This window comes from Parastagonospora nodorum, assembly GCF_000146915.1.
Source record: "Parastagonospora nodorum SN15 chromosome Unknown scaffold_10, whole genome shotgun sequence".
Taxonomy (NCBI): Eukaryota; Fungi; Ascomycota; class Dothideomycetes; order Pleosporales; family Phaeosphaeriaceae; genus Parastagonospora; species Parastagonospora nodorum.
In genome coordinates this window covers 241,602-258,077 of record NW_001884558.1, presented here as the reverse complement: position 1 = coordinate 258,077, position 16,476 = coordinate 241,602, and the positions used below count along the sequence as shown (strand labels likewise).

General features: G+C 54.0%; 8 protein-coding genes across 8 annotated transcripts; 4 read left to right on the top strand and 4 right to left on the bottom strand.

Annotated features, from left to right (window-relative positions):
- Positions 1 to 463: 463 nt before the first annotated feature.
- Positions 464 to 1,369, top strand: SNOG_06792 (hypothetical protein; the record flags this gene model as incomplete). The annotated part of the gene is made up of 3 exons (XM_001797102.1): positions 464 to 490; positions 582 to 925; positions 974 to 1,369. The coding sequence occupies 3 exons, from the start codon at positions 464 to 466 to the stop codon at positions 1,155 to 1,157; spliced, it is 555 nt and encodes a 184-aa protein (XP_001797154.1). The 3' UTR covers positions 1,158 to 1,369.
- A 529-nt stretch (positions 1,370 to 1,898) lies between these two features.
- Positions 1,899 to 3,360, top strand: SNOG_06791 (hypothetical protein; the record flags this gene model as incomplete). Its single annotated transcript, XM_001797101.1, is given in 3 exon segments — positions 1,899 to 1,929; positions 1,946 to 2,515; positions 2,643 to 3,360. The coding sequence occupies 3 exon segments, from the start codon at positions 1,899 to 1,901 to the stop codon at positions 3,161 to 3,163; spliced, it is 1,122 nt and encodes a 373-aa protein (XP_001797153.1). The 3' UTR covers positions 3,164 to 3,360.
- Positions 3,361 to 3,408: 48 nt separating this feature from the next.
- SNOG_06789 (hypothetical protein) lies at positions 3,409 to 5,490 on the bottom strand (the record flags this gene model as incomplete). Its single annotated transcript, XM_001797100.1, has 1 exon — positions 3,409 to 5,490. One exon carries the CDS (start codon positions 5,488 to 5,490, stop codon positions 3,409 to 3,411), a length of 2,082 nt encoding a protein of 693 aa, XP_001797152.1.
- A 656-nt stretch (positions 5,491 to 6,146) lies between these two features.
- SNOG_06788 (hypothetical protein) lies at positions 6,147 to 7,494 on the bottom strand (the record flags this gene model as incomplete). The annotated part of the gene is made up of 3 exons (XM_001797099.1): positions 6,147 to 6,495; positions 6,544 to 6,849; positions 6,907 to 7,494. 3 exons carry the CDS (start codon positions 7,492 to 7,494, stop codon positions 6,430 to 6,432), a joined length of 960 nt encoding a protein of 319 aa, XP_001797151.1. The 3' UTR covers positions 6,147 to 6,429.
- A 300-nt stretch (positions 7,495 to 7,794) lies between these two features.
- Positions 7,795 to 9,334, bottom strand: SNOG_06787 (hypothetical protein; the record flags this gene model as incomplete). The annotated part of the gene is made up of 4 exons (XM_001797098.1): positions 7,795 to 7,951; positions 8,001 to 8,700; positions 8,748 to 9,045; positions 9,097 to 9,334. The coding sequence occupies 3 exons, from the start codon at positions 9,332 to 9,334 to the stop codon at positions 8,187 to 8,189; spliced, it is 1,050 nt and encodes a 349-aa protein (XP_001797150.1). The 3' UTR covers positions 7,795 to 7,951; positions 8,001 to 8,186.
- Positions 9,335 to 9,969: 635 nt separating this feature from the next.
- On the top strand, positions 9,970 to 12,860 carry SNOG_06786 (hypothetical protein; the record flags this gene model as incomplete). The annotated part of the gene is made up of 5 exons (XM_001797097.1): positions 9,970 to 10,575; positions 10,630 to 10,829; positions 10,882 to 11,908; positions 11,965 to 12,624; positions 12,729 to 12,860. The coding sequence occupies 5 exons, from the start codon at positions 9,970 to 9,972 to the stop codon at positions 12,858 to 12,860; spliced, it is 2,625 nt and encodes an 874-aa protein (XP_001797149.1).
- A 618-nt stretch (positions 12,861 to 13,478) lies between these two features.
- On the bottom strand, positions 13,479 to 13,738 carry SNOG_06785 (hypothetical protein; the record flags this gene model as incomplete). The annotated part of the gene is given in 2 exon segments (XM_001797096.1): positions 13,479 to 13,693; positions 13,711 to 13,738. 2 exon segments carry the CDS (start codon positions 13,736 to 13,738, stop codon positions 13,479 to 13,481), a joined length of 243 nt encoding a protein of 80 aa, XP_001797148.1.
- Positions 13,739 to 14,620: 882 nt separating this feature from the next.
- Positions 14,621 to 16,156, top strand: SNOG_06784 (hypothetical protein; the record flags this gene model as incomplete). The annotated part of the gene is made up of 2 exons (XM_001797095.1): positions 14,621 to 14,976; positions 15,028 to 16,156. 2 exons carry the CDS (start codon positions 14,621 to 14,623, stop codon positions 16,154 to 16,156), a joined length of 1,485 nt encoding a protein of 494 aa, XP_001797147.1.
- Between the last annotated feature and the right edge of the window lie 320 nt (positions 16,157 to 16,476).

Sequence of the window (16,476 nt, the reverse complement as noted above, 5' to 3'; positions counted from 1 at the left end):
ACTGTGATTGTCAAATTCTCTCGGCGAACATGGCTGCTGCGTTCTTTTCGAGGCTCCCCTCGATTCCTTATCCACCTGAGCAGGATGGAAGATGGTCGCCTGTTACTTCGACTCTGGATTGGTGTGAAGAGGTTAGTCCGCATGATATTTTATTGGAGGAAAATGCTAATGGTTGTAGAACTACGTTGTTACGCAGTACTCAGCAGAGATCATAAACACGTTGACAAATCTACTGTTCATGTACCTGGCTGCCAAGGGAATCCGAAGTTGTCTGAAATATGGCCACGACACGGTCTTCCTCGTAGCTTTCATCGGCTATCTCCTTGTCGGGACTGGAAGCTTTCTGTTCCATGCGACACTCAAATGTAGGTTAAGTTGTTCAATTGAAGATCTTAAGTCTTAGACAATTAACAATTGCAGACCCAATGCAACTCGTCGATGAGCTATCGATGATCTACACAACATGTCTGATGAATTACGCAACATTTTCGTATGGAAAGTCGAAGCGATACTCAGTAACCTTAGCGATAGCTTTGGTGTCAATCGCAGTCGGTATTACCGTCTACTACCACTATCTACAGGACCCTAGCTTCCACCAGAACGCCTATGCCCTCCTCACGGCTGTCGTGTTGTTCCGCGCCATTTATGTCATGGAAGTCAACATCCGGCCCAGATTCCGGTCCAAGGAACGCGAAGCAGCGAACCCCAGGCCTCACGGTGGAGTAGCAGCTGTCAAGGCTCGCGAGGATCAGCGTGATTTGGTAACGCTTCGAGTCATGTGGCAGATGATTACTTTCGGGCTGAGCATCTTCCTGGGCGGTTTCGCAATCTGGCATCTCGACAATGAGTACTGCTCAAAGCTTATCAAATGGCGGAGGGAGATTGGTATGCCGTGGGGGTTTGTGCTTGAAGGGCATGGCTGGTGGTGAGTTCATCGATCTAGCTAATCAAACATCTGGCTAACTTTCTTCAGGCATCTTATGACGGGTACTGGAGCATACTATTATATTGTATGGGGTATCTGGCTCAGGCATCATCTCAATTACAAGCAGAATGAGTATGAGCTCGATTGGCCAAACTTTTGGACTGTACCGGAGATCAAAGGGAAGGGCTCTTCAGCGGCGAGAGATCAAGCAAAAGGAAGGAAGGAACTATAAGTTCCATGTGGTAGCTTCGCGGTGCTGCATTATATACAGATGCAATGGCACGACTAGTGGAAGTAAACATCGAGCCTCGGAACCCCTCGCTTAATTTTGGGACGGAAGGCGCGCCTCACATGCGGTTATAGGACAGCTTCACCAAATCACGGCATGACAAGTAGTGACGATACTAAAGTACGGAGAATGCATAAGACCACACAGTCCACCAAGTGTTCATGAGGGATAATTATGCGGGGGTGCATTTGTAGCTGCCTGTTGCCGCCCGGACGCGCCTGTTATTTACTAGTGTGGATGCCGCTAGTGGACCCACTCAAGCGTTCTCACCGACTTGTCGCTCCTCCATCTTCTTCCTCGACACCAGCGACCACCACCAGCCTCAACCCAGCGAAACGTCCCATCTTCAGTCCACTCAACACCTTTACACACCCACAACCGCCAACATGCGTGAGATCGTACGTATTGACACCCCTTCGCAGGATTTCTGCAGCGCGCGTCAACCCCGCGTTTTCAGGGTCAACAAAACACCAGGAACAACTGCTAACAGCACTCGCGAGCAATAGGTCCACCTTCAGACCGGTCAATGCGTAAGCCCGCCTCTCCGCCGCTCATTGAGACGGAAAATCTAACAGCTCGCAGGGTAACCAAATTGGTGCCGCCTTCTGGCAGACCATCTCCGGCGAGCACGGCCTCGACGGCTCCGGTGTCTACAATGGCACTTCGGATCTCCAGCTCGAGCGCATGAACGTCTACTTCAACGAGGTGCGGACCCGTGGTCGAATTTGCAGCACGCGCGCATACTGACAGCAGACAGGCTTCCGGCAACAAGTTCGTGCCCCGTGCCGTCCTCGTCGATCTCGAGCCCGGTACGATGGATGCCGTCCGCGCTGGCCCCTTCGGACAGCTCTTCCGTCCCGACAACTTCGTCTTCGGCCAGTCTGGTGCCGGTAACAACTGGGCAAAGGGTCATTATACTGAGGGTGCCGAGCTGGTCGACCAGGTCCTCGACGTCGTCCGCCGTGAGGCCGAGGGCTGCGACTGCCTCCAGGGTTTCCAGATCACCCACTCTCTCGGTGGCGGTACTGGTGCCGGTATGGGTACGCTTTTGATCTCCAAGATCCGCGAGGAGTTCCCCGACCGCATGATGGCCACCTTCTCCGTTGTGCCTTCCCCCAAGGTCTCCGACACCGTTGTCGAGCCCTACAACGCCACCCTCTCCATCCACCAGCTGGTCGAGAACTCTGACGAGACCTTCTGTATCGACAACGAGGCTCTCTACGACATTTGCATGAGGACCCTCAAGCTGAACAACCCCTCATACGGTGACCTGAACCACCTGGTTTACGCCGTCATGTCGGGTGTCACCCCCTGCCTGCGTTTCCCCGGGTCAGCTCAACTCTTGACCTGATGGAAGTTGGGCCGTCAACATGGTGCCCTTTCCCCCGTCTCCACTTCTTCATGGGTCGGTTTCGCCCCTCTGACCAGCCGTGGCGCGCACTCCTTTCCGTGCTGTCACCGTCCATGAGCTCACCCAGCAGATGTTCGACCCCAAGAACATGATGGCTGCCTCTGACTTCCGCAACGGTCGCTACCTGACCTGCTCCGCTTACTTCCGCGGAAAGGTCTCCATGAAGGAGGTCGAAGACCAGATGCGCAACGTCCAGAACAAGAACTCGTCCTACTTCGTTGAGTGGATCCCCAACAACGTCCAGACCGCTCTCTGCTCCGTGCCCCCGCGTGGTCTCAAGATGTCCGCCACCTTCGTCGGTAACTCCACCTCCATCCAGGAGCTCTTCAAGCGTATCGGTGACCAGTTCACTGCCATGTTCAGGCGCAAGGCTTTCTTGCATTGGTACACTGGTGAGGGTATGGACGAGATGGAGTTCACTGAGGCTGAGTCCAACATGAACGACTTGGTGTCCGAATACCAGCAGTACCAGGAGGCCTCCATCTCCGAGGGCGAGGAGGAGTACGACGAGGAGGCTCCTCTCGAGGCTGAGGAGTAAACTGGCTGTTGATCCCATAATACCACGCTGTGCTTGGTTGTTGGCAATTGGCTATGAATATGACTGTGTTGATGGCAAGCGAGTATGGCAGAGGCAATTGTTGCTGCTATAAAGCGCTATCATACAAGCAGTAGGCGTACCTTCGAGCGTAAAGCAACTCTTGTTAATGCAAAGATTTGATAATATTCCCCAACCAATGTCCACGATCAATGCTCTGGTGAAGACATGCTTACCACTAACAGTGACTACTCATCTTCGCCATGCTCTCTGAGATGCTCAAGGTATCCAACCAGTCTTTTCTTGATGACCACTCCCACCAGCCTCCCCGTTCCTTCCTCAGTGATGCAAAGATACCGCAGTCCCAGCTTCGAAAACATTTCAACCGCATATTCCAATGGCGCTTTCGCACAAATACTCAACGGCGTACGATCCACGAAGGGTGTCAAATCTACCTCCAGACTTTCAGGCGCTGCCTCATCGTCAATCGCATGTCCCAGCACCCTAACCTGTAAATCAGCTGGAAACGAGCTCGGAATAAGTTTCGTAAGCCCAAACTCCAACTCCGTCTGCGCAATATAGCCCTGCAAGATGGGCACCGTATTGTGCGGATGAGTCTGCACCAGCACCAATCCCGCATCCATCAATCCCCTGTCATGCAACTGCTCGAGTTTCTGCTTCAGCACCTCGTAGGGGACTTTATTGCACGCGGGCACCTCCACAGTAATCTCGGCCATCGTGCGCTTCGGCGGGACCAACACACTCGTGTTCAACTTCTTCCTTCTAGCGATTTGCAGCGCGACATCGGCGTCGAGAAACGGGTGGCCCAGCACGGTTTGCGCGAGGTCGTACACGCCCTCTGCACTAATCGTGTCCGCGACCCATTTCGCAACCAAGATGGCGAGCATGTGTGGCACGACGTAAGACAGCTGGCCGGTGAGTTCGAACATGATGACGGCGAGCGATATGCTCATGCGACTGATGCCGGCGAGGAAGGCGGCGCTGCCGACCATGGCGAAGATGCCCGGGCTGGCACTGCTGGAGGAGGGCAGGAATTGCGCGACGAGACGGCCGAAGAGGGCGCCGGCGGACAGGGCGGGGATTATGACGCCGCTGGGGACTTTGATGCCGAAGGTGAGGATTGTGAGGAGGAGTTTGGAGAGGGTGCCGGTTAGGAGGGAGGTGATGTATGGCCAGTTTGGCGTGGTGGTGAGGCTCTCTTGGTGGCATATGTACGAGGGGCGGGAAGAGGGTTGTGAGCAATCTATAAGCAGGTTCTTGATAGTGACGTCTCCCGGCTCGTGGGTTAAAGGGTTGGGGAATTGAATCAGCGCGGTGAGCAGCGTTACGAGGGCGACTTCAAGGACGGGATTCTTCTTGATGATAGGGAAGGCGCGGAACCATTTGCCCCAGATGAAGTTTAATTTGCAGAACACGCCGCCGAAGATGCCGCCTGCGATTCCGAGCAGGATGAAGACGAGGTAGTGGATTGGTTTGTATTCTGTGCCGTAGTTTGTCTCGAAGAGCACGAGTTTGCCCGTGCCTGTTGGGTTGAGTTCCTTCAGCACCATGGCGGCCACGAGCGAGCATAGGAACGCGCGCCAAAGCACTTTACGCGGGAAGTATGTGCTGATTTCCTCGTAGCTAAAGAGGACGCCGCCGATGGGCGCGCCAAAGGCTACGGATAGACCACTGGAGCATGCGGCGCTGAGTAGTTCGCGCATTTTCCGGCCGTTAGTGCGGTATTTGGGGAACAGCATGCCAACTAGGTATCCGACGCATGTCGAGATGTGCACAAAGGGGCCTTCTTTGCCGAGACACATGCCCGTCGAAACGGCGAAGATGGCGCCAAAGGCCTTGATGAAGAGGACTTTGAAGGAGAGGAAGGACGGGATGTTGAAGCCGGAAAGGATGGTTTTGATTTCGGGGATGCCGCTGCCAGAGGCCATGTACATGACCTTCCCACGCTCTCGTTTCGTTGGAGTTGAAGGGGGTGTGTCGTCTGCCAGGCCGTTGACTTTGATCTGCGGCAGTGATTCTTCTTTGCTCGGAGTTGGTGCAGAAGGGAGTTCGCTCCGGGTTGTCATTGTAGCGCTGGAGGATATGATTCCGAAGATGAGTGCGAGGGCGACATAGACTGCGAAGCTCTTGTTGTAGTATGAACTCCATACGTGCCATTCATCACAGTACCCATTTCCGAGTTCCGCCGCGACCTTGCCTGCACAGCAGCGTTCGATGTTTAGGAATGGGTTGCGTTTACAGCAGCCTTGCTTCCAATCTGATACCGTAGCAACAGCGATATCGACGACGAAAGCAACGCATGCCGTCATTCCACCAATTAAAACGACAGCAATCCAGCCAGACGCCGCGTCGAAGAGGGCGAGTGCTCTGTAGCGAAGACCTCGCCGGGATTGAATATATCGAAAGCGGTACGAGTCCTTGACCTATGTCCTGTTAATTCACAATTCCTCGATCACACAGAATGGTGAATCGCGAAGAAGATATACCAAATCATGCAGCCAGTCAATAGTAGTATAATCGTTATACGGCAGTCTCTCTCCAACCGTACTCCCAGCCAATTCTTGTTCCTCCTTGCTCACCGCAGACGAAATAGTCGACTGCGCCTCCTCGTCCTGTTCATGCTGCAGCTGAGACAATCTGCTTGGCTGGAGCAAAGGCGTGCGTTCATGGTCCGAAGCCATCTTGCAATCGCGCAGCGCGAAGAGTGTGCGAGTTCACCACAACGCGGCCACTGCGAGGTTAAAGGCGCAAACCCTAGCAGTGGTTTGACAGGTGACGCGCCTGACCATCTCCGCACTGCACGCTTATCTACCGCGGAAAAGGGGACCGACGGTTGGCTTGGAAGGCTGCCGTGGAGGGTCGAGAGTGCTGGGGTTTGGGGACATGCATGTGGAGAGATAAGAACAACGCTAGCTGTTTTGGGTGCATATCGAACGAAGCACAACGCTGGACCTTAAAGCAGTGATTGCAAGACTAGCAAAGGATTGCGTACATACTTGTATTTGTATACTTTACACAAATGATACACGAGTCGGCAAGACGGTAGCCCGCCCTTAGAAGATTAAACCAAACAAGTGATCATGCTTACCGCAAGAACCCAATACGCAAGGCTGAAGTTGATCGTATTACGCACGTCGATCTGCGTTAGTGACGGTAACACCAGTATGTGGCCTGCATACGGCATCTCGTCCGCACTGATTTGTTTACTGACCCAAAAGTGTCACCTTCCGATCTATAACGTCTGTCTTTCAGGCGGCAGCGGCCACCTGACGCTGATACTCTACCTTGCTTGCTGCGGCTTGGTCTTCATACTTCTACGAGGTTGTAAGCGCGGTTATTTTGCCGAGTAATTGTGAGCTAACCTTCTTCTCGCCAGCATTCAATGCTTTCCACTCGGCGCCGATCAGTTTGGCAGACTCTTGAACAGAAATGCCTCTGAAGTCAGGGGTGGATTTTCTTTCAGTGAAGAAATGGATATAAGCGCCCGGAGGTTGCTTGACTTGACGGTCGTCGACGAGCTTAGTTGAGCGGGCCGAAGCTTTAAGTCGCCGCAAAGCGGAGCGCGCTTTATTGGCATCCTGAATCTGTGCGGGCGTATGAGACTGGATCCAGGCCTTGTACTCGGCACGTCTTGCTGCTGTCCGTTCGGCAGCCAAGTGGTTGTAGTGCTGTGCATCGGTCAGACAAGTTGTTCACGGAGCTCCTGTCACTAGACATTGACTCACCTCACGCTCCGCAGGCGTAAGTTCCTTGTATTTGGCTGCAGTCTCCTTTGAAGTTGCAGCGAGATCCTTGCCGCCCTTGCTGCCCTTGGCGTGTTCACTGACGAACACGGCGTATGATGATACGACCCCGTGGCCCACGGGTTCTTTGAGCGCCCGCTTGCGCAGCTCAGCAATCTTCGCCTTCCGCTGCTCTTCGGGCGTGAGCACCTTCTTCACGCGCTTCTTCACGACTACTTTTTTCTTGGGAGCAGCCTTCTTCTTCGGCTTGGACTTGGCCGCTGCTGGTTTCTTTGCAGCTGCCCTTGTTTTCTTCGTAGCTGCAGTCTTGCGAGGAGCGGGTTTTTTGACTGCCTGGGCCTTGACTGCCTTCTTCACAGTCGCCGTGGGTGTCGTTGCGCTCGTCGTGGTAGCGTAGCATCGACGCGCCTCAATCGCCGAGTTGAGGGCACGTGTCAGGGCACGCGCAGCTGGCAGGTCGGAGGCATTGCGGGCGAGGAGGGTGCGGTGGAGGAAGCGGGCGAGCTGGGGGAGGTTGCGCGCCGATGTGTTGGCGGCAGCCAGGCGGGCGAGGGCGCTGTGGGTCAGCATGGTGACGGTGGCAGCAATGCGCGGTGCTGGAAATATTGAGTGGCGAGTGTGCAGCGCCAGGCGGTCAGTTGGCCGCGTTGTTGTCGTGGTGCGGCGGGAGAAAGCTATCGTGTGGAGCTGTGTGGAGCTGTGTGGGATGTGGCTGGTATGCAGCCCTACCGATGCCAAGCAATGCCGGGGGTAGCTGTCGCCTAGTGCGCACGCCAAACCGCCCGCGCCCCACGATCGACGCTGCCATCTACGCGAAAGCAGCTGACAGACATTACATATACGTGCACGTGTGAGTAGCCACATCCGGATGCACGTGTTGCACTTGTTTCGTTTCTTGCACGATACATGTTTGGCTCCTTGCCATCCCTACGCAATCTGGACGAACGCCACAACCATGCACGCCAGTGTGCGTGACACATCTGTAATCGACGTCTATTCCGCATCCTCCATCTACACCACCTTGTAACTGTTATGAGTCAGCAGCTGTCAAGTCAGGTGGGCGCGTCAAAGCTTACCTCCATGGATGGTCCTCGTCGCCATACTGGATAGCTTCCATCCAGTCCTTCATCTGCAGCGCAATGGGACCAGCTTCGACATGGTCCTCGAGTCCGCAGTCGACGAGACGTCCCTTCCAGCTGATCTTGCGCACAGGGCTGACGATGGCAGCAGTACCTGCGCCAAAGATTTCCATCATACGGCCCTCATCGGCGGCATCCGATATCTCCTTCATGGTAAACTTGCGTTCTTCCACGTTCCAACCCTTTGGCACCAGTCGCTCGCGTGCGAGGCCCTAGTATTGAGTCGCGTGTGACACCTTCAAGAATGGTGCCATCAAGCGGTGCGGTAAGCAGCTCAGGCTGACCCGTCTCCTTGTTCTTGATAGCGGCAAACAGATTCATAGTGCCAACCTCTGTCACATACTCCTCCTCGCCAAACAGCCACAGGTTCTGGTGGAACCCTCGACTGGCTGCCTGCATCTGCGGTACAATGCAGGGCGCGTAGTTTGCTCCAAGCTTCTTGTCTCCGACGCCTCCTGGCCAGGCGCGCACAGCGTAGTCGGTAGCCTCTAGCGAAACTGCCTTGAAACCGGTGGGATAGTATGGGCCAACAGGCGACGCGATCACGTAGAGGAGTGCCGAAGCGGGAGGACCAACTCCCAATGTGCGCTGAGTACCGATCATGGTCGGGCGAAGGTAGAGCGAGTATCCGCGTGCGCTGAGATGCATCAGTGGTGATTATCCCAAGCCCCAAAACACACTCACTCGGGGATGAAGCGCTTGTCAGTCTTGACAAATTGGCCAATGAGGTCGATCATGGCATCTGCGTCGAACGAGGGCAGTGCAATCCGTGTCGACGATTTGTTCAGCCTGGCCATATTCCTGTCTGGTCGGAATAACCTAATGTTGCCGTCCTTGTCTTTATACGCCTTCATGCCTTCGAAGCACTCAAACGCATAATGGAACACACATGTCGCAGGATCGAGGCTGAGATTCTGGTAGGGTGTAATGCGCGGGGCCAGCCATCCTTGAGAAGCTGTCCATTCGAGCGAGAGCATATGATCTTACTTACAGTCAGCGGTGAAATTGTACTCGAACGCATTGAAGCTCTCACCCGAAAAGTTGCGGCCAAAGACTAGCTCTTCCGGAGGCAACAGGTCCTTCGGTGTACTTGTCTTCGTGATAGTAAGCTTCGTAGGATCAATGTCCTGTATCGTGGTGCCAACTGAGGCATCAGCGTGGATGCTGTATGCCCTCCGACATCGCAGCGATGCGCTGATAGGTGCAGCAGCTCGACGGGGAGCGCAATGCGATAGCGAAGAAAGCATTCGCATTGACCGCTGTTGTAGCATTGTGTCGGGATATCTATCGAGGAACAATGGGTGGTGTTGTGAGGAAGAAGCACTGGAGCGATGGTGGATATGGTGCACGCGAACTATTATTTGGAGAACGGCCGAAGCTGACCCTTAGCTCTGTGTATATACAGTCATCGGGAATGGACCGCACCGCCGCAAAGACCTCCGTAGGGCGCGCTCGTGTCTTGGACAGCATCTTGTCAGCTCAACCGGATACTGATGGCTATTCACGTCGTCAATGCTCATCTCATACTGCCCTCCCTTACTAGGCTGCGAAATGGGGAGGTGCATGCGTGTGAAGGCTTATGTCATGCACAGCCCAACGTGAACTTCTGAAGCATCGGGCTAAGAGACCCTGGCTTGCTTCACAGCTCGCGTGGGGCCTTTACTACGATTGGCGCCCCGACAAACGACTTTCGACGTGCTCCTCATCGACATATGCAGTAACTCCAGTCGCATACCATCGCTGAACTTTGGCCACATCACCAGCAATGCGCTAAATAACTAGGCGCAGTTCCAGCTCGCGAGATCGAGACATCTGTCCACAACACGAGACCTCTACAACTCACCTCCCGTTCCATGACGCGCTTGCTAGACTGCGAAGGATTCGCCGTGCGGGCGACAGGACCACCATGTTCTCCAATGCGCTGAAGTCGTTCACATCCAACATCTCGAGTAACTACACCATCAGTCCACAGCCCACCTCGTTCTCTGGGCCATGGAAAATATACGATGCGAAGAAGAAATCAACAGGCAAAGCGGCGTCCGTCTTCGTCTTTGACAAGAAGTCGCTAGAGCCCCCGGCCGGAGCTGGCTTCGGCGGGCGGTCTGCTGCCTCCGGCCTCAAGCGAGCACACGAGGAGGTTGTCGAGAGGCTCAAGAAGGAAGGAAGCTCTCTGGCCCGCTTGCGACACCCCAGCGTGCTAGAGCTTGTAGAGCCCGTGGAGGAGACTCGCGGCGGTGGGCTTCAATTCGCAACGGAGCCTGTCACTGCATCCCTTGCCGGACTGCTACAGGAAAAGGATGAGCAAGAGAAGGCTGGTGGCGTTGGTGGCCGCCGGAGTCGCTATGTCATAGAAGAGGCAGACGGGCAGAAACGAAGGCGGGAACTCGAGATTGACGAGCTCGAGATTCAAAAAGGACTACTGCAAATCGCAAAAGGCTTGGAGTTCTTGCACGAGAGTGCTGGCCTGGTCCACGCCAATATAACGCCAGAAGCTATCTTCATCAATGCGAAAGTACGCAGAACGATATCACTCGCACATGCTGTTCGTCGCTGACCATCGTCATAGTCTGACTGGAAGATCTCAGGTCTCGGTTTCTCAACACCTCCCGAAAACTCCACGAAGCCCACGTCCGTAGTCCCGATATCTCTTTCAGAAGCGCTCAACCATGATGCGCGATTGCCGCGACACGTACAACTGAACATTGATTATACCTCGCCTGACTTTGTCATGGATGGCAATGTCACACCGGCAGCAGACATGTTCTCGTAAGCTCCAACCCACACCCCATACCCCACACGCGACTCACCAGTTACACAGCCTGGGAATGCTGATTATCGCATTGTACAACTCGCCTCACAAAAGTCCGCTGGATTTCAACGGAAGCACATCTTCGTATAAGAGGGCATTCGCGTCATCTTCATCGGTGCCAAGCAAGGCAAATAACTTCATGTCATCACAGCCACTCCCCAGGGACGTTGCCAATGGCGTCCTCGATCGCTTAATCACAAGACGTCCGGCGCAACGACTGGATGCACGAGAGTTCCAGCAAGCGCAATATTTCGACAATATACTAGTCTCTACGATTCGTTTCTTAGATTCGCTGCCCGCGAAAACCCCCAACGAGAAGTCACAGTTCCTGCGTGGGTTACCACGCATTCTCAGCCAGTTCCCAAAGTCTGTGATGGAGAAGAAGATACTTCCTGCGTTGCTTGAAGAGATGAAGGACCGCGAACTGCTCACTCTGATTCTTCAAAATGTCTTCAAAATCGTTACCATGTTACCAACGGGTAAACGTGCATTTACCGAAAAGGTCATACCTAAACTTCGTGAAACGTTTTTGTCGAACGCGGCACCAAGCGCTAAGGGAGCAGCACAAGAACGCGACAGCTTGAAGGAGGCAGGCCTGATGGTGTTGCTCGAAAACATGCAAATTGCTGCAGAGAACAGTAGCGGAAAAGAATTCAAGGACGACATTCTACCGATAATCAACTATGCGCTTGAGTCACCAACGCATTCCCTAGTCGACGCTGCATTGCGTACATTGCCCGTGGTCCTTCCAAAACTCGATTTCTCGACGATCAAGAACGAACTTTTCCCAGTCATTGCCACTATTTTCGCAAAAACCAGCAGCATGGGCATCAAGATACGGGGGTTGGAGGCTCTGAGAAGTCTTTGTGGTGGCGGCATAGACGAACAGAGCGACTACCAGGGAGATGGGTTGACTGGCATGGTAGAAGCACCCAAAGCGAAGAGTTCGAATGTGTCGATATTGGACAAATACACGATCCAGGAAAAGGTCACACCGTTACTTCGAGGCATCAAGACTAAGGAACCGGCTGTCATGGTATGTGTCCAGTAAGATAACTTCGTGTCGCCGCATATCACTAACCCTTTGTCCAGATGGCTGCTCTTGATGTCTTCAAAGCTATCAGCCACCAGGTCGACAGCGACTTTCTTGCTATGGATGTCCTTCCTATAATCTGGCAATTCAGCTTAGGCCCGCTGTTAAACCTCCCGCAGTTCCAGGCTTACATGACACTGATCAAATCGATGTCAGCGCGTGTTGAGAATGAACAAACACGTAAACTCCAGGAGCTGGGCGCTAACAATGCCACTGTGACCACGCGCAACGAGTTCATGAGCTTTGGAGGCCCAAGCACGACAAATGGTCTCGATACCGCTGATGGAGGCGGCGAAGCTGACTTTGCAGCGCTTGTACGTGGTGGCCCACAGGGCTCTTCTGGTGGTACAGATATGCTTGGTGGCGACCCATGGGGCAACGGATCTGCGTCTGCGTCGTCTTCTACTATTCTTCCATCTCACGCATCCGCAAACCGTTCGCGGTCGTCCAACAATGCGTCTCCAGCGGCGACGTTTTCGTGGTCTACACCACCTGTATCCCCGCCCCCGCAAAACAACATGTCCTTGAACGCGCCAAAAGCACAGACTCGAGCTGTAAGTCCGGACAGCACATTCGGTGGTCTGAACACATCGTTCCCAGCGATGGCACCCAGCAACCCAGGCATTGGCAGTCCCTCGTTTGCTGCACCATCACAACAGGCACGACCGACAATGAGCATGAACAGTGCGATTGCTCCTACCACCACGCCGTCGTACAGTAGCCAAAATACGAGTGGCGGCATCGACTGGAGTAAGGCGTCCAGTTCAAGCACGTTATCGTCGAATCCGTGGGGTGCATCATCCTCTACCTCAAACATGACAAGCAGCCTCTCCAACTTCTCGATAGCACCGCCGTCGTCTCAACCGAGCCAGAGCAATCTGTACTCATCCTTTAGCATTCCGCCCCCTAAGCCTGCGAACAGCAATTCGTTTAGCATAGCACCGCCACCGAGTGCAGGTATGGGCAGCCGGACAACTAGTAGTGGGAGTGGATTGAATATGAACAGCATGTCGGCGTTGCGGGCACAGACACAGGGACAGCAGCAACAGAAGCAACAGCCACAGCAGCAGACTCCGTGGAACGGAAGTGACAGCTTGATTTGAGTGCTTGTCATGGCATATATGTGAATTTAGCGGGCGTTTGGAAGACGTAGATCAGGGTTATTCGACTCAATCATCAATAGACGATGATATTTGTACATTTCATGAAGGCTGAAAGTAAGTCGAATCGAGACATCCACATGCATCACGCAATGCGGCAGACAATTCATCTCGCAGCCGACCGCCCGGTTAATGTTGCACATGCGAGCTATCTGCAAGCCCAGGTTGCAACACCGTTACAACAACACAGCGCGTGACGCGTAACGCAGCCTGAGGTTTCTCCCTCGCCATACATTGAACCAACAGCATGTACTGGGATCAGCCGTGCAGAACGCCGTGTGGTTCTCACCATCACCAAAACCCGGCAGACTCCACTCCGAGTACCTTGCATCCAACAGATCTACGCTGCATCCTCACATCATGAAGCCAGCCAGAACGCATGTCGGAGCCACCGCGGCCGTTGGTGGGCAAACGTTCGTGGTGGTGGGACCCGGCTGCAGCGATCTGGGGCACTTGGTCGGGACAAGCAAAAAGGCAGTAACGTTGGCAAGGCTTGCATGTCGTGCTTCAACGTCGAGATTGCGCAGTTCCTTGGTTGGCACGCTGAGCTTGTCCGCTTCTGGGTCGCCTTGGCGGGATGCTTACTGCGCCTAATATCTTGGGGCGACGTCATGGCGCGGTGGCCGATCGCACGTCGGTGGTGGGCACTTTGCAGGCACTTTTTGCAGGCTGGGAAGAGTGTGGAAGGAAGAAAGATATATGTGTTTGATCTCTATCGATGGCCGATTTCGACGGCTCCAGGGCTGTTTGCGTATACTCTAGCGGTGGGACCGCGTCGGCGCTGGAATGCTAAGACTCCACGTGCGGACATATGTTACTCAGGCCCTCTGCCACATGGATCCCGAGTAGACGGGCTGGTTATGCGCCGCAGTTGGGTCCGATAAGCGGATTTCAACAGTGCCCACTTCGTCACCGGGAGATAGTCTGACCCAGGGGATGATGGCAATTGTGTGCGTCAGCCGAGCGAGACTGGGAAAACTCGAACGCCCTGCGGATGTGCGGCCGCGGTGAAAGAGAATGCAGCGGTCATAGCGCGGGCGCAAACCCGTGGGAGCGCGCCTCAAAGTTATGGTGATAGGCCGTTGTCGACTCGGGAGGCGCGACCGCCAGGGAAGAGCCAGTGCGGTTGTTCTCCACCCGTTGCCTGCCCTTGACCGACATGCAGTCCTTCACCCCGCAGGATTCTCACTAGCGCCTAGCTCAACGTCAGGTTGCGCCTCTAGCGAACCCTACTGTAGCAGTCCGCTTCTCCACCCGCGCCCTCTATCGCTAAGCTTGCCTCCACTGCCTATTTAACATTTCCATGCTCCGGCTGGTCGCAACTTAACCGATCTTGCGAACTCTTCAACCATCTTTCCACAGGCAGTTTCAGCTGTCCTCACCCCATCTTCCCCTTTGGGTCATTGATCAACGTCAAGTGGTTAATGCTCCTGGAAACATCCTCCCGCCGTCGTCTCTCTTACACTCCTTATAAGAAGTGCATCCGCTGTGTAAAATGGCGATAGGTATTTTCGGCAACAAGGGCGCTGATGCTCGTAGCGACAGCAACAGCAGCAACAATGAGAAAAAAGATCCGGAACTCGGCAGGATCGAGTCTCCTAGCCGTCGCGACATAGACGACTCAAGCGATGCGAGCATCACCGTCGGCAAGCAGATGGAACTCGAGGCTGGAAATGCCATCAAGTATCGTACTTGCTCGTGGCAGAAAACGGCCGCTCTGCTGTTCTCCGAGTACATCTGCTTGGCCATCATGTCCTTCCCATGGTCGTACTCCATTCTCGGCCTGGTGCCAGGTCTGATCCTCACCGTCGTCATTGCCTCCCTGGTGCTCTACACTTCTCTCATCACTTGGTGTGTAATATCGATAATTGTCGGACGCGATCATAATCTAACATAGTGCAGGGAATTCTGTATGCGCCATCCCGAGGTTCGCGATGTCTGCGATCTTGGTCAAATGATCTTTTGGAACAAGAAGTGGGCCTTTTACGCGACCGCAGTCATGTTCATCCTGAACAACACCTTTATCATGGGTCTGCACTGCCTCGTCGGCGCCAAGTGGTGGAACACTATCACTGGCCACGGCGTCTGCACCATTGGATTCGCGGCCATCACTGCCGTCATCTCCTTTGCTTGTTCAATCCCGCGTACGTTTGGAGGACTCGCTAAGATTGCCACATTCTCCGCCCTGTTCACTTTCATTTCCGTCATCCTGGCAGCCGCATTTTCTGGTGTCGAAGGAAAGCCTGCGGGATACCCATCATTGGGCGAGCCCAAAGTCCTCCTCATCCCCGCCGCAGGAACCACCTTCGTCGCTGGCATGAACGCCTTCATGAACATCAGCTACACCTTCATTGGACAGATTACCTTGCCTAGTTTCATTGCAGAGATGAAGAATCCCAAGGACTTCCCGAAGGCGCTCTGGGCCGTTACCATCTCCGAGATCATTATATTCAGCCTGGTCGGTGGTGTTGTGTATGGTTACACAGGTAACCAGTATATGACTGCGCCTGCCTTTGGTTCCCTGTCGAACGAGGTGTACAAGAAGGTCGCATTCACTTTCATGGTTCCTACGATCATCTTCCTCGGAGTCCTGTACGCTTCCGTTTCGGCACGCTTCGTCTTCTTCCGCATCTTCGCTGGCACCGAGCACCTCGGTAGCCACACATGGCTTGGCTGGATCAGCTGGATTTCAATTCTCGCTGTTCTCTGGGTTTTCGCCTTCATTATCGCCGAAGTCATCCCCTTCTTCTCCGACCTGTTGTCGCTCATGAGCTCGCTCTTCGACTCGTTCTTCGGATTCATCTTCTGGGGTGTTGCGTACATGCGTCTGAGGAGGGCTCAATATGGCGAGGGATTCTGGAAGACCCGCGGCATTCGTGGTTATGCCGGGTTCTTCTTCAACATTGTTCTTTGCCTCATTGGCTTGTTGTTCTTGACTGCAGGAACATACGCCACTGTACAGTCCATCATTGATGGCTACAAACAGGCTTCATTTGGCGGACCCTTCACTTGTCGGAGTAACGCATTGTAGAGAGGAGATGGTTGGATAGCACGGTTTCCTTGTACAGTACTAGGAAGGCGCAACGGAACGAAATGGATTGGTATACATGATCATGACTTTGGTAAAGGGACAGTGTAACACACGCTCTAGCTCTCTCACACCGAGATAATGATATTCTCACTGGCAATCGAATGCCCAATATTGATGTTTGTTTCGTGCACGTTGCGTTAATAGCCGCTTGCCGCGGTTGGAGGATTCCGAAGCTATGACGTCTCGCTAACTGCCGACATCCACATGTTAAGCAAGCTGGCAACGTTCCCCCACATTGCGGCGCGAACTCTCCAGTTCTT